Source organism: Notamacropus eugenii, chromosome 4 (assembly GCF_028372415.1).
Source record: "Notamacropus eugenii isolate mMacEug1 chromosome 4, mMacEug1.pri_v2, whole genome shotgun sequence".
Taxonomy (NCBI): domain Eukaryota; kingdom Metazoa; phylum Chordata; class Mammalia; order Diprotodontia; family Macropodidae; genus Notamacropus; species Notamacropus eugenii.
In genome coordinates this window covers 224,562,159-224,575,242 of record NC_092875.1, presented here as the reverse complement: position 1 = coordinate 224,575,242, position 13,084 = coordinate 224,562,159, and the positions used below count along the sequence as shown (strand labels likewise).

The window sequence follows — 13,084 nt, the reverse complement described above, 5'->3', positions numbered from 1 at the left end:
TCAGTTATGTTGGGAAAAAAGAAACAGTTTACAAAAAAAAAAAAAATACAGTTCGCAAAGGGAAAAAAACCTGAAAAAAATAAAGTGAAAATAGTATGCTTTGGTTTACATTCAGACACCATTATTTCTTTCTCTGGATGTGGATAGCATTTTCCCTCTTAAGTCTTTTGGAATTGTCTTGGATCGTTATATTGCTGAGAAAAGCTGAGTCAATTATAATATTGATCATCTCACGATGCTGCTGTTACTGTGTGCAGCGTTCTCCTGTTTCTGCTCACTTCACTTTGTCTAATGGTCATTTTCTAATTACATCCAACATTGTACAATGATTTTTGCTTAAATCCAGCTACTAAATGTCTATCTTCCCTGATGCTAGAATAGGTAGGTCTTGCAAGATTTGCATTTTTAGATGTTTAACCCAATGAGTTCAAAAGCCATTGAAAATTTTCTTCAGATGAGTTTTTCGAAAGGTTTGAAAATTATGCTTCCAAATTTTTCAAGCATAAAAAATGAATTTTCATAGTTAATTTTTATTATTATCAGCAAAAATGTATTAGTTTTTAAATGTCTTGCTAATCATGATGGTTTCATACAATAATTAGCTAAGTAGATGTTTGGCGTAAGATTCATAATTAAAGATAATAGATGGGCATATATATTTCAAATACTCATTTTGATGCAGTGAGTTCAGTATTTTTTATCCTTCTTGTTATATCACATTAGTAATTGTTTCACCATCTATTATGCGTAAGAGAACTGACAGCACTGCCGTTTTCTTAGTTACCTGTACATAAATTATTTGTATCATTTCCAACCCATGATTTCTTTACAATAGTTTTAAAAATATTTTTCAGTGTTGTGAGGGTTAGTTAAGACTAGATAATATAATTAGTAAGTCCATTTAGTTGCATGCAAATAAACTGCAATACATTGAAAATAAAAAACAATTAAAATTGTCAACCACTTATTTACATGTTTAACTCTTGGTCTTTTCTTAGGATATCTTGTTTACCTTATGTAGGCAAAAAATACAGTGACTGAGAGTGCCAGTTACAATCTATATATTTGTTAAGAATAAAGCTTTTACAAAATTTAGATAAAAACCCAAAATTCTAATACTGTCATCCAACACCCTGATGTATCAACTTACACACTTTAAGTTGGAGACCACTGATTTAGAGCTGGGTTTAGGCTAGAGGTAAGAGATGTGAGACCATGCCAATTAGAACTGGAAATGAAATATTCTGTTTTCCAAAATTATTGAGCATAATATAAGCAAAACACAGGAATGATGTGTAATCTATCCTATTTCTTGTACAGTTGGCCATTAACCATATTAGACAAATCCCACAATCTTCCCTTCCCTGACCCCAATTAATGTTTTCTCTCTATTTGTCACACTCAATCTATGCTATTTAATTTTGCTTTAAATTATTTGTGTGTTTCTCATTTCCTCCCAGAGGTGACAAACTCCTTGAATAAAGGGAATGTGCCTTATCTGTGCATCACTCTCGTTACCTAGTATAATGCTTAACACGTTGTCGATTCTTAATAAATGTGTGAATTTAAAATTTTAACATTAAGTGATTTATACAAAAAATTAAGCCAACAGTTTTATTAATTTTTTTAATGTTATGGCAGTTCTCCAAGTTGAATTATCATTAATTTCAGTTAAAAATATCATAATTTTCTATTACTAGTTTTCTGTAAGTTATATATTAAAAGTTGTATATGCTTTGACTCATGGTGAATATAAACCCAAGAATCAATTAGTTATATTAGGATAGATTTCTTCTGCAGTACTTTATACTGATTGTTAAATTCATAATAATTGAAATATGTTTGGCTTCTCTGATTACTAGAAGAAAAGATTATCCTGTTGGAATGATTAATTACTTGAAACAACTATCCTCTTCCTGAGAACATTCTAATTGTTTTTTGACTTTTCAAAAATATTTAGTTTGTTTTACTTAAGAAACAAAACAAGACAAAACCAAAAGCACTATCACATTATAGGTCCAGAAGGGAATTTGAAAGATCATCTAATCAGGATCATTTTTGTTTCCTGACCCCAACTCCCTTTATTAAAAATCAATCATGAGGCACTGAATATCCAAATGATTAAAATGTAAAGTTCAGTATTCATTTAATAAAATCATTGCCAAGGTAACTTGGCAGAATTTGAGATTAAAACTTCAAAGTATGTTGAGTTATGCATGTAAGAGACACTATGATGAATGACAATGAAAGGCCATTTATATGTTGTAAAAAATTAAATTTTTGAAAGCCTTTTACACAGGCTACTTTGTAATTATTCAGTAACATTCAGTGTAATTTGTTTGTCAGTTAATACCTCACACAGTAGTCACAGCTTTTGTCATAAGTAAGTATTAAGCCATTCAGTATATCACTTGGTAATAAACAACATACCTTTATTGAAAAATAGCAAGATTTTTCTAATATTTTTAAATCTTTTCCTTAAATAGGTATATCTGTAAAAATTCATTATTCTTACTGTTTAAGGGAAACTATCTGAAAGGTAGAGATATATAAGGATTTATTTTTGTTTGACTAGGCATGCTCACACGTTACATATAAGAATTAGGATTCATAATTATTTCAGTAGACTACAAACCAATGGTGCAAACTTGATAAGGATAAATGTAAAGTTCTACATATTAGAAATTCAAAAAAATCAATTGTATAAATACAGGATAGGAAAAAAATCTGACTTGATGGAAGTTTGTGTGAAAAATATGAGGTTTTAATTGACTATAATCTGGATAGGAGTGAGAAGTTTGATGTAATAGCTTATAATTCCATTCTAATACATGTATGTGCACATATAAATGCAAGCTATATAGGGAATATTTAGTATATATTTGTGTGTAGAAGAAAACAAGGCAGAGAGAGAGAGAAAAAGTTCTGTGAAAATATAAAGCACATCATGGAAATAGAAGCATCTTACTGAGCCTTGGGCAGTCTATATTTCTAGTAATTTGTCCAGTCCTGGCTTTTAAGAAGAATATTTACAAATATGAGCACATGTGAAGAAGAATGACAGAATAATAAGAAATCTGGAAAACATACCATATGGACAACATGAAACCTGAAAAGTAGACATGAGGAAGGAAAAGTCTTACATGCCTTTGCATGTCTTAAGGATTATCCTCTGTTAAAGGGAACAAAATTATTCTACATTGATCCAGAAGGCAAAATTCGGATGAGTGGAAATTGCAGGGAGACAAATTTCATGTCAATATTTTATAACAACTTCATTTGTGTCACATAGCTGCCGTGTAAAAAAAGAGGAGGTGGGTATGTTGTTGTTTAGTCATATCCAACTCTTCATGACCCAATGAATCATGCTGTTCATTGGGTTTTCCTGGCAAAGATAATGGAGTGATTTGCTGTTTTCCTTCTCTAACTCATTTTACATGGGGAATGAAGACAAACAGGGTTAAGTGACTTACCCAGGGTAACACAGCTAGTAAGTGTCTAAAGCCAGATTTGAACTCACGAAGATGACTTCAGGCCCAGAGCTCTATCCTTTGTGCCACCTAGCTGCCCTCCACTTTACCAGTGAATTAACTGAGACCAAGAGATATTAAGTTACTTGCCAAGGTGATACATATTTCCAACTTGTCTCATAACTACAAATACATACCTGAATCTTCCCAAACTAAGGTGTCTTGGTGAAGGGTGCCAACTTTTCTAATGTCAGTATTTTGTACTGCTTCATAACTACTACTTCAACTGTATACAAAACTGCCACTTTAGTATTACAGTGGTACATGAAAGGAGACATTTCAACATGTAGCAGGTTTTAAAAATATATATAATAATAACTTATTGTCTTAGAACATATTCTTTTTAATACAGTAATTATCTCCCATCCCTGCAGAACATACAATATTGGGCAGAGGAACCTGTGGCTTTGAGGCCATGTGTGGCCTTCTAGGTCCTTGGCTGTGGCCTTTTGACAGTCCAAGTTTTATAGAACAAATCCTTTTATTAAGGGAATTTGTTCTGTGAAGTTTGGATTCAGTTAAAGGGCTGCATGTGAGGCCCTAGAGAGTCACATGTGGCCTTGAGGCTGCAGGTTCCCCACCTATGGTCTACATAAAGGTTAAAATATATTTCTTATACTTGCTCAAGTGGTTAGAAATTAATATTTTCTTAAGCCATTGAAATGTTAAATTGTTTAACCTTCTAGAAGACTTCACATATTTCTTAGCTTCAAGCAAGTGTGGAATGTTCAAGACAAGTCTTATAAAATATTAATTTTACCTTAAATTTTATAATACCTGTAAGCAGACAACACCCATTGATGAGTTTCCTGTTTTTTACTTGTTAGTGGGTACTTAAGTTTGAAAGGGTAGGCTTTACTACAGTAGTGTGGAAATATATCTCTAAAGAATATAAATGGTAGCTGATTACATGGTAATATATAGTCCTCTGATATGGAAGAAAAAGGAAAGCTTCAATATTCCATTAGGAACCAGCACATTTATTTAAATCACAGTAGAGTTGTGTAGTCAAATGTGGTGACTACCTTCTTACTCTTACATTCACTCACACCCATTCCTACGTACACTTTGTCTTCTTTCCCACTCACTTGCCCAGTCTTGCCTAGCTTTTCTCTTTAATATTCGTGATGTGAATTTTTTAAATATTTTATTTTTTTCAATGATATGTAAAAACAACATTTGTTTTTTTTTAAATCCTGAGTTGCAAATTGTCTCCTCTTTACCTTTCCCTAAGACGGCAAGCAATTTGATATAGGTTATACATGTGCAGTTGTGCAAAACATATCTCCTTAGTGATCATGTTGTAAAAGAAAGCACAAACCAGAAAAAAAAACCACCAAAAAGAGTTAAGTGAAAAATTGTATGTTTCAATCTGCTTTCAGACTTCAGCAGTTCTTTCTGCGGAATTTCATAGTATTTTTTCAGCATTAGTCCTTTGGATTTGTCTTGGATTATTGTATTGCTGAGCATAGCTAAGTCATTCACAATTGATTGTCATACAGTATTACTGTTACTGTGTCCAATGTACTCCCGGTTCTGTTCACTTTTACTCTGCATCTGTTCATATAAGTCTTTCTGGGATTTTCTGAAAGCATCCTGCTCATCATTTTTTAATGCACAATGGCATTCCATTACAATTACATACCACAGTTTCTTCGGCTGTTCCCCAGGTGACCACAAAAAGAGCCTCACTAAATGTTTTTGTGCAAATAGGTGTTTTTCCTTTTTTAAAAATCTATTTGGGGTAGAGACTTGTAATGATATTGCTGGGTCAAGGGGTATGCACACATTTGTAGCTGTTTGAACATAGTTCCAAATTGCTTTCCAGAATGGTTGGATCAGTTTACAATTCCGGTAACAGTGCATTAGCATCCCAATTTTTCCCATATCTCCTCCAACATTTATCATTTTCCTTTTCTGTCAAATAAGCCAATCTGATAAGTATGAGATGGCACTTCACAATTGTTTTGATTTGCATTTCTCTAATTAATAGTGATTTAGAACATTTTTTCATTTGATTGTAGATAACTTTGATTTCTTTGTCTGAAATCGTTCAGGGCATGTGATGAAAATTTAACTTTTGCCTACAACTCTCAACTTCCAGATCTCACTTTGATCTACCAAATTTTACTTCTAATAGCTAACCTGCTCCTTTCTTTCATTATGTGCTATAACCATTATTCATGACACACCTATCATATAAAATATACCTTCTAGCAAATTCTTCATTTTTCCTTGTCTAAATAGTTCCTCTTCCCCTTTATTCATTCTATCGTTAGCTTTTGCCATCTAACCTATATTCTCTTTACCTGACATCTATCAACACATTTTTGCTTTGAATCTTCCCTAATTTAGGTAGAGATTCTCCTATTCAGTGGTGACTTAGGAAAACCTTAACTAAACATCCTTGGTAAAAAAGGGCATTAAAGTTTGCCTAATGGGATATAATATTTTGTAAGGCATCAGTTGCAATGGCACCAGCATAGAAAAATAGGAATACATAGATTATGTTGCAGAATTTAAAATTACTGGATTGCCGTGGAAGTGAAGTGCCAGTAGTGCTAACAAAGAAGAGTATGATTCACTGGACTTTAAGAAGGAAAGAACTTAATAGATAGATCATTGCTTAGAAGAAAAGAAGAAACAAAGTAAAGGAGTCACTGGTGCTTCAGAGCACTATGTAGTCCCAGGAGATGACGATCTCAGCCAAGGTCTCTCAATCAAATTTTTGGCTAGGAGACTAGTGTAATACCTGGCACCTGGAAAAGGCATCATGGGAAGTGCTTAGTTTTGCAACTATCTCTAGAATGCTAAAAGGATAGTTATATAACCAATCATATCTTTACTGTGCTTAAACAAGAAAATCAACAAATGAGTTATTTCACTCTATCTTTATTATTTATATATCTTTATATATATCTGTTTATATATCTGTTATCTTTATTCAATGGTAACCACACAAGGGCTTTTTGTACAGCATGATTTCTTTTCTATATTTTTCTGTAACTCCTCAACAAAGGGTCATCCAACAAATGGGAGTTTTTACTATAGGTATTTTGAAACAAAAGAAAAAATATTAGAATAATATACAGAATTTATTACAGTAGGTTAATCATAAACATTTGCTCAATTGTAGTAATCATGAAAATTTTTCATTTTATGTGCAACAAAATACATATCTAATCGGCTAAAAGTACTACCATTTTGGGGTTTTCGTTCTACATATTCACTTTGTAATTCCATATCTTTAACATTGATTTCAAAGAGCAAACATACTACATAGATATTTAAATGTTAAAGTTTTCCTTTTTCAAACTTGACATAAACTTTTTTTAGACTAATGTATCCTTAAACAATTCTTGATTGAATTTGTAGATTTTATGTTTCTAAATGCCACACATTTTAGACTGATGTAGTAAATAATTCATTTTCATAATGCAGTAGTATAGATGGATCATTAGATATGCTTCATATTTTTCATCGTATTTGACCCCGCTAAGAAAGCTTCAAAACATGGTACTTATTTTTTATCCTATTTCAACAGGTATTCAAGAAGTCAAGGAACTTAAAACAATTTTTTTACATTTCATGTGTTTGTGTTTGTTTCTTTGTTTTCTGGCAAAGACCTGATCTGCCCTTTTTATCTGTTTTCTTATAAAATATATATATATTACATAATAAAACTATTTAAACTGTAATTTATATCAAAACTGGTACTGACCTCTTTTGCATGCTTTTTTTGTTTATCAGTGAAGTACTAATTTTGATATCCTTCAAGAAAAATCCCTAAAGTCAATAGGGTTATAAATCTGTTAAATCTATCATTGGCTATTCTGAAAACGTCATCGTCTTAGGTGCTCTCTCTATGGGCATAGTTTCTAAGAACTAAATATTCCGTACATGAAAGTGAAACATAATCTATCATGTGGGTGTTTATAATCTGTAAGTGTAGGCCAAATTCTGGACTATATTTAACAAATGAGAGCTTCACAGTCAAGGAATTAGTATTTCATCAGAGTCTAAGACTAAATACTGCAACTCAGTGAATTCTCAAACTGCAGTTATTAAACTATACACAGAACCTTTACAGATGTGATTTTACCTCATAAGCAATTAAGTAGTTCAAAAAACGAGGTTTTTATTTTATGGATGTAAGATTGTTATGTTCAGTTGTAACAAATTCTCAAATTTCGGCTATCAAATACTTTTGGATGTTACAGTAAAGAGGGAGAAATTAATCCAGGACAGGTATGGGGAAAAAATTTCTTGAGATATGAAAGCATTCTCTTTTAAAATCATTTTAGTAATTTAGAACCATCTATTGAAATTAAATCCCACACTTGTAGGTGAGAAATTCTCTTTAACATAAAGAAGGGGATCTTTATGGGCAAACTTTGTAGGACTCATGCTGCTGATGAGAAAAATCATTTTCAGAGTTTGTTTTAAACCTTTATACCTTTGCTCTTTTGTGTTCCAGTGTTGGTCCTTATGATTGTCACAATGAGAAGACGGAAAAAAGAACCACTGATTTTTGATGAGGAGAGGGATATTAGAGAAAATATTGTCCGGTATGATGATGAAGGTGGTGGTGAAGAGGACACAGAGGCTTTTGACATGGCTGCTTTGAGGAACTTGAATGTCATCCGAGATACTAAGACCCGAAGGGATGTGACACCAGAAATCCAGTTCTTAAGTCGACCAACTTTTAAAAGTATCCCTGATAATGTCATTTTTAGGGAATTTATTTGGGAAAGATTAAAAGAAGCTGATATAGATCCCTGTGCTCCTCCTTATGATTCTCTACAGACATATGCCTTTGAGGGAAATGGTTCAGTAGCAGAGTCACTCAGTTCTTTAGATTCCATCAGTTCAAACTCTGATCAGAATTACGATTATCTCAGTGACTGGGGACCTCGTTTTAAAAGACTTGCAGATATGTATGGAACTGGCCAGGATGGCTTATACTCATAGCCTTGGGACCTTAATAGGAAATGCACTGAAGAGAAACAAAACAAAAAAACAAACAAAAAGAACAAATACAGACTCTACTTACTGGATTTAAAAAGGGTGTAAATATTTCTTCATTTTTAACCGTTTAGGTTTTTGCCTTGGTGAAGCATATCTTCATTAGACTTGTCCTAGGTACTGCACTGACCACTGATGCTGAGCATTTGAAGGCATTTTGATAAAATGAGATGCTCAGATATATTCGAATAGATAGCAACCCTTATATACCTGCAAAGGCAACTAACCTCTCTGAGTCAGTAGTGCACTGTGACCTTGATGAACCAATGATAACCCTGTAAATGCCTTCCCAGTACCACTATGTCTAGATATAAAGTTTATCTCTCTGACATGATGAATGAAAGGAAAAAAATGTGGTGCCATTCTCAGTCTTCTTTATACCAAATCTTTTAGGTTGATACCTGTGGCTTACTGGCTCATGACATCTAGCAAAATTTTATTGTTTTTGGCTAAAGAATCCAAAATGATCAGAAATATTTGCAAATGCCTAGCTAGGTAGTCATTGCATCAGTCTACTCACTCCACCAAAACACACAAAACCCTCTAGAATATGTCAATGTAATTTATACTTAAAAAAGTGTCATTAGCATTATCTTGCAAAAAAATAATTTATGAAATGTTCAAAATAATAACTGGGAGAAAAATTTTTTAAAATAATCTTTAGATGCCTGTGTAGGTATGGGGAGAAAGTTGCTGTCTGTTCAATTTTTATTATCTCTTCTGATTTGTACAGGAGAATTTATCTTTTTTTTTTTTATTTGACACATGGTGTTATATTTATTTTGGAGCCCAATCTCCACAAAATTCAGGTCCATTTTACTGCCTCACAGTATTAAACTCATCAGAACATGCTGACTTTTCTCCAGTCTCAGCTACATGAAGGAAATGAAGCATGGAAATGGAGAAATTACAGTAAAGCAATTGAGCCCCATGGTCGTTCATGTCTCAGAAAGAACACAGCTACAAGGACACACAGTTGTTCTTCTGAGTTATTAGAATGTCTGAAACATTTGAATAAAGTATTTGTACCTTGTATTTTGGAGAGAAGACTACATAGGGAATGGGGAGTATGTTTGAATGGAAGATTGAATTTTCAAGGTCATAAGTTCTCTATGCTCCTAAGACTTAAAAGAACTTGTTTTCCCCTAGCACCGCCCCGCTTTGCTGTTGAAGCACTTCTGCGAAAGACTGTTTGAAATTTCTTTCCTGTGTTAAAAAACATAATACTATTAACTTCAGAATCCATCTTTAAATCCTGATGCAAATAAGTAAGTTCCCCAAGGAATTAACTTCACAATGCATAATTTCTATACTGGTCTGGGAGTGCCAAAATGAAGAGGATAATTGCAGACAGTCAAAAATACTGTATAATTTTGAAATAGGATTTCTTAGAATAAGAACTTTTTTATGATTCCAATAATATTTATACCTATGAGCTTTCATGGTTTAATACTAGTTTATGATGCATATAATCAAGGAAATTTTTTTTTCTTCTCTCTTTATTTTAAAAAAGTTTGTAGTTGAGTTACTAATAAATCTGCAGACAGTGGGCACTGTGTAAAAATGGTGTTCTAAAAGAGCTTTCTATATGAAATATAAATATGTCAAGTATACATGAGAGAAAAGATGTCTATGAAAGAGTCTGTAATTTTTGCAGCCCAACATTATAAATGAAGTATGTGAAAGTGGCCTTCAGCTTCATCAAAATAAACAATGCAACAAATTTAATTATCTGAAAATTTCTTTAATGTTGATAGTTTTACAAGACATTTCATGAGTTTTAGATCTGCCAAAACTTGTATCAAAGAATACATGTATGTGTGTATGTGTATATCTACACACATATATGATTTTATAATGGAACTGAAAGATGTTGTTCATGACTTTTAGTCAAACATGTAAGATTTTTAATAAAAAAGATGGGAAAATGATGCTTACCCTATTCAATAAAAGCAAAATGTACTGTAGGAATTATATAAGTGTTAAATCATCCAGGTGCTGAGAAAACAGTTTTATAATAATCCTCTTGTTTGCAGGAAGATAAAATATTTTAGTATATTTGGATTATGGTGTCAAAACTGCTGATTGTTGCACATAGCACTAAATGGAGTTCTAAGTATATTATAGAAAAGGAATATCATTCATCTTGCTTTTCCTCCATTTAATGAGAACATAAATTTTCTCATGCTTTTTCCCCTATGTATATGATCATAGTAGAATTGGAGAAATCAACTCTAATTTATTTAGTGTTCTGAAATTCTTCCATGAAACTATTTGATACTTGATGACCTGAACAGAGTCCTGAAACTTTTGCTGTTTTGAATACATCTGCTAAATATAGAGCCACTTTTGGGGGGGGGGGGAGGGAAAGAAATTCCTCAAATTGAATGATGTGTCACAGGTATTGGCAAATTATCTTTGTAAAACAAAAAGTTCATTGTAATAGCTTTAGGGTTTTTTCCCCCCTTTTTCTTGCAGACACTAATATAATGAGTGATATATATGATCATCTGGAAACTACTTAAGGAGAAAAAGTCATTTTTTTCCCTGATCCAAGAAGGGAGCAATTGGTTACGGAGAACTAAAGCTATAGTAACTAAATTACAACAGTGGAGAGGGTATCAGCATTAAAATATCTGCCTTAGTATTTAAATTTGTTTATTCAGATATTATGGCAGTAATTTCCAGATATTTACTATTTCTCATGAATAATAAAAATAAGGCTGACATTTGCATAATGCTTGAAGAACTGCAAAGTGCTTTACCTACATCATCTTATTTGAGAATATGAAAATACTAGAATTCACTGACAGGAAATAATTTTGCTTCATCTTCAAAATGTGCAGGTGGCAAAGGGAACAGAAATTTTCTCCACAGCCCCAAAGTAGGGTCATCACTCCATTCTGAGAAATAGTAACATAAAATGTTAAAAGTAATGTAAAAGTATAGATATTGGCTCAGGGAGTCAGTATGTATATAAAATAATATGGTTACATTAACACATGTATGTGTGCACATGTGTTATGTGTGTGGACATACACATACGTGTGTGAATGTTAACATGTACACACGTGTATACATATATTTCTATGCCAATAGACATCTCTCTTTCTCTCTCTCTAGATATATATCCTGTAAGTATAGATAGATCTCACAGGCAGCACTGCATAGTGGATAGAGAGTTTGCCTCAGTGCCCAGATGACTTGGGTTCAATTCCTGCCTCTAAATCATACTAGAATTGTGCGACTCTGGTGCCAGAGGCAACTTTCTGCAGGACAGTTGCCAAACTTCACACACACATCTGTAGATGTAGTTATTACTATAAAGATATCTACATATTTCTAAATATAAAAATTGAAAATATTTAATAAATTTAAAATTATACTTGATATATATGTATAAATATTTTTCTATATCTTTATATGTTCCAAGATAAAATGTTATGTGTCTGTTTTATTTGATTTGCTTCTGTTTGCTTCATGGGATTTGACTTTGACACATAGCAAGCTCTGAAAAATGTTTCTTGACCTATTGATCTGAATTAAATTATTTCTCAACTGCTATCACTAGATTAACTGTAGTCAAAGAAAAGTACAATTCAAAATCAAGAACATCAAAAGCAAAATCCCAAGAAAAGGAGGAATCAGGTATTTGAGTTGGCTTGCCAGGCTCATTTCTGGACCTTAGGATCTCTGATAAGAGGCAATGAACAGTGTGAAATACAGAACCTGATTGCTGAGTGTCCAAAGGAAAGAGGGGAGTGCTGTGATTTTGGTTTGGAAGGTTCAACTTGAAACATAGGTCAATGATAGAAGAGAATGCCTTGGATCCTTAACTACCTACATACACCTGTCGAGGTGTCTGCTCTTCTGCCTGATTATGGATTGAAAGTTCATTCTGTGTACTCGGCCATCTTTCTTCTCTTGAGAGTCTTGACATTTGGTTTTGTAGGAACATTTTGAAACATTCACTTCATAGAATATCATACTATTTTATAGTTAAATGGAAAAATTTTAAATAAATATTCTCATGATCACTGTATATATTTTATAAAATGTGCAAATAGTGTATTTGTTGTTTCATATGCATAAACAATTGCATTTGAAATTAGCAGTTGGGATGTGCCTAAGTTTGGAGAAAATCTTAAATAAGATGTAAATATAGCTTTGAAAAAATTAATGAGTTAAAAATAATTGAATTAAACATTTTCAAGTTTTTTTTTAATGACAAGGATATTGTTTTTATTAATGCTGGCTTCAAATACACCTGTTAACTCAATAAAAAGTTTTTACTGATTATTTTTAACTTCTTATATAAGGCAAAGTTTTCTTTTATTAATTTCACTGAATTTTAATTGTGGTTCAATATTTGAACTATACTTGGGAAGGTTCAACATGCTAGTTAGTAGAGAGGTCAGTCTACTAGACTTGAAGGCTGTCAGAGTTAAAAATAGGTTTGCAAATAAGCCAACTTTTGCATATGGGCTGTAAAATCTATTTAATATATCATGTACCAATGTGGAAATTAT

General features: G+C 32.5%; 1 protein-coding gene across 1 annotated transcript in view; it reads left to right on the top strand.

The window, feature by feature from the left end:
* The window catches only part of CDH7 (cadherin 7), a 196,077-nt gene extending 183,297 nt beyond the window's left edge, over nt 1-12,780 (top strand). Inside the window, exon 12 of the mRNA XM_072604149.1 lies at nt 8,008-12,780. Within this exon, the coding sequence (XP_072460250.1) occupies nt 8,008-8,501 (494 nt within the window). The 3' untranslated portion in view covers nt 8,502-12,780. The remainder of the gene's footprint in view (nt 1-8,007) is intronic.
* The last annotated feature ends 304 nt before the right edge of the window (nt 12,781-13,084 follow it).